Raw genomic sequence first — 3,114 nt, forward strand, 5'->3', positions numbered from 1 at the left:
TGCCCAGGGATGTGCAAGTTAGGGTGGATTGGCTGTGGGAAATGCGGGGTTACAAGGTTGGACGCTCTTCTGTAGGTTAGTCTGGACCTGATGAGCTTTATGGCCTGCTTTCCCCCCCATCGTAGGTAATTGCACGAACAGGAAAGGGAGAGAGAGGAGTGTGTGCTGAATCCTGTGAGGTTGTGCAGGAGATTGGTGAGGTTGCGTCTGGAATACTGTGTCCACAGCTCTCGTCGCCCCCTTCCCGGGAAGGATATTATGAAACTGGGGAGGGGTTGGGGTTCACTGGGAGCGGAGGGGGTTCAGTTTCACGGGGGGGACGTTCATGACTCTACACGAGGTTGCCGTGTCTACATCCCTGCTTGGATCCGTGGCCCGTACGGTGCGGAAGGGCAGGGAGGAAGGGAACGAGGGTCACTCACAGATGTAGTAGTATTCCTGGCCGGCGTGGAACTCGTAGCCGAGGGAGAAGGCGCTATAACGCTGAAACTTCTCGGAGAACTTGATGGGGCTGTGCGGGGAGCGGGGCCGGTTGCACTCCCAGCGCTTGAAGCCCTGCTCAGGGTCACAGTTCCTGTAGCCTTCCCGGTTCACCATGTACAATATGTACTGCTCCACCCTGTGCTCCGGCACTGAGCTGTTGTAGTGCGGGCAATAGATGTCCAGGTAGTCGTTGACGCTGACCTGGACTGTGTAGCCTTCCCTCCTTAACCTGCAGGGCAAAAGTACACCGCAGTTTATTCTGGTTCGGTCAAGACAACGCAACAACAGCTCCACCTTCCCCCCCACCCCGGGGAAATCCAGCAGGTCCGCACCCACGCTCACAAAACAAAACCTGCCCTCGGACAATCAGAGAGCTGCTCGGATCAGATTTATCGTCGCGCGAGGGCGGCCCGGAGACGCACAGCACGCAAGGACAGACCCTTGGGAAAACTCGTCCAGATATCCCCAACCCGATGTCGTCCCACCTGCCAGCACCCGGCCCATATCCCCTCCGAACCCTTCCTGTTCAGACACCCATCCAGACGCCTCTGAAATGTTGCCCTTGTACCAGCCTCCGAAACGTCCTCTGGCAGCTGTTTCCACACACACACACACACACACGTGTAGCTGATGGGCTGAATGGCCCCTGGTTGATCACTGCTCGCGACCCCCAAATGCGGTTCGACGCCCGTTCGCTCACAGCAGAGGGAGTGTCATTCCCATCCCATTAACCACCCCTTCCCCCGAAACCTGGGATCGAGGGAGGGCAGAGGATTAAACTTAAAACCGAGGGAAGTATTCCCTCAGCACAGCCAGGAGCCAACCCAGATCGGGGTGCTATACAAATTCACCAGAAGAGTCAGAGCGCCCACTAGTGTTGAGAGACACCTGAACAATAGAGGAGGTGGGTTATATACAGAATAACAGATACCCGGGAGGGAGTTACAGACTGGGATCTAATCGAGGGGTTCGGGGTGGGTTATATACGGAATAACAGAGACCCGGGAGGGAGTTACAGACTGGAATCTAATCGAGGGGTTCGGGGTGGGTTATATACAGAATAACAGATACCCGGGAGGGAGTTACAGACTGGAATCTAATCGAGGGGTTCGGGGTGTGTTACATACAGAATAACAGATACCCCGGGAGGGAGTTACAGACTGGAATCTAATCGAGGGGTTCGGGGTGGGTTATATACAGAATAACAGATACCCGGGAGGGAGTTACAGACTGGAATCTAATCTGTGGATTATATTCAGTGCCAGAAGACAGAAAACATTGACAGTTGCTCAACAATCTCATAAATTCCACCACCTTACACTCCCACATTTTTACTGTTCGTGCACACATTTAATGCGCTGATAAATGCAAAGATTACTCATGATGTTCCAGAGAGCACGCACAGCACAGAGTTAGATACAGAGTAAAGCTCCCTCTACACTGTCCCCCCCATCACAGGGACAGGGACAGCACGGGGTTAGATACAGGGTAAAGCTCCCTCTACACCCTGTCCCCTCCATCCCAGGGACAGGGACAGCACAGAGTTAGATACAGAGTAAAGCTCCCTCTACACTGTCCCCCCCAATCCCAGGGACAGGGACAGCACGGGGTTAGATACAGGGTAAAGCTCCCTCTACACCCTGTCCTCTCCATCCCAGGGACAGGGACAGCACAGAGTTAGATACAGAGTAAAGCTCCCTCTACACTGTCCCCCCCAATCCCAGGGACAGGGACAGCACGGGGTTAGATACAGAGTAAAGCTCTCTCTACACCCTGTCCCCTCCATCCCAGGGATAGGGACAACATGGTGTTTAGATAGCCATGGTCTGAGGATCGGTGTGCTTAGAAACGGAGGCCGTTCAGCCCCACTTCGTTAAAAACAACCTCTGTAACGGGGCCCTCAGTTTGTCTTCGTCCCTATCACCTCCTCATCACGTTTTTGGCTGGCCATAAAGTGGTGCTGGGAAGGATCAATGGCACCCGCTTTTGACTTCATGGTCAAACTGTCATGACCGGTCGGCCATTTTCTTTTCCTGTCCTGCTTATCTCGAATTCGGTCAACTCCCTTCACACTGGAATCAGGTTTTCCTCTCTTGACATATGACCAGAGTCGGTTGCTGTTTGCGAAATGATGAGGTTTCGTGGCCAAACTGAATGATTTCCTGCCAACTCTGACTGAACCTTCCTCCTCCCTGGACTAGGCCCAGATCCTCCAAGCAGCGGCAAAACCAGTCCTGCTCCCAATCACTCAGAGGTCAAAGGATCAACTCCACTATGCAAAGCCTCCAGCCCCAGAATCCAGGCCTACGCTTCTGGGTCAGTGCTGAGGGAGTGGGCACTGTGGGTGGGTCAGTGCTTAAGGAGTGGGCACTGTCGGAGATTCAGTGCTGAGGGAGTGGGCGCTGTCGTAGGGTCAGTGCTGAGGGTGCGGGTGCTGTCGGAGGGTCAGTGCTAAGGGTGTGGGCGCTGTCAGAGGGTCAGTGCTGAGGGAGTGGGCGTTGTCGTAGGGTCAGTGCTGAGGGAGCGGGCGCTGTCGTAGGGTCAGTGCTGAGGGAGCGGGCGCTGTCGGAGGGCCAGTGCTGATGGAGCGGGCGCTGTCGTAGGGTCAGCGCTGAGGGAGTGGGCGCGGTC

At 55.0% G+C, this 3,114-nt stretch overlaps 1 protein-coding gene across 1 annotated transcript; it reads right to left on the reverse strand.

The window, feature by feature from the left end:
• Positions 1-402: 402 nt before the first annotated feature.
• LOC122545601 (ephrin-A3-like) lies at positions 403-712 on the reverse strand (the record flags this gene model as incomplete). The annotated part of the gene is made up of 1 exon (XM_043684560.1): positions 403-712. A coding segment is annotated over one exon (298 nt), but the record flags the coding sequence as incomplete, so codon positions are not given.
• Between the last annotated feature and the right edge of the window lie 2,402 nt (positions 713-3,114).

The sequence above is a fragment of the Chiloscyllium plagiosum genome, unplaced genomic scaffold (assembly GCF_004010195.1).
Source record: "Chiloscyllium plagiosum isolate BGI_BamShark_2017 unplaced genomic scaffold, ASM401019v2 scaf_18443, whole genome shotgun sequence".
NCBI classification, from domain to species: Eukaryota; Metazoa; Chordata; class Chondrichthyes; order Orectolobiformes; family Hemiscylliidae; genus Chiloscyllium; species Chiloscyllium plagiosum.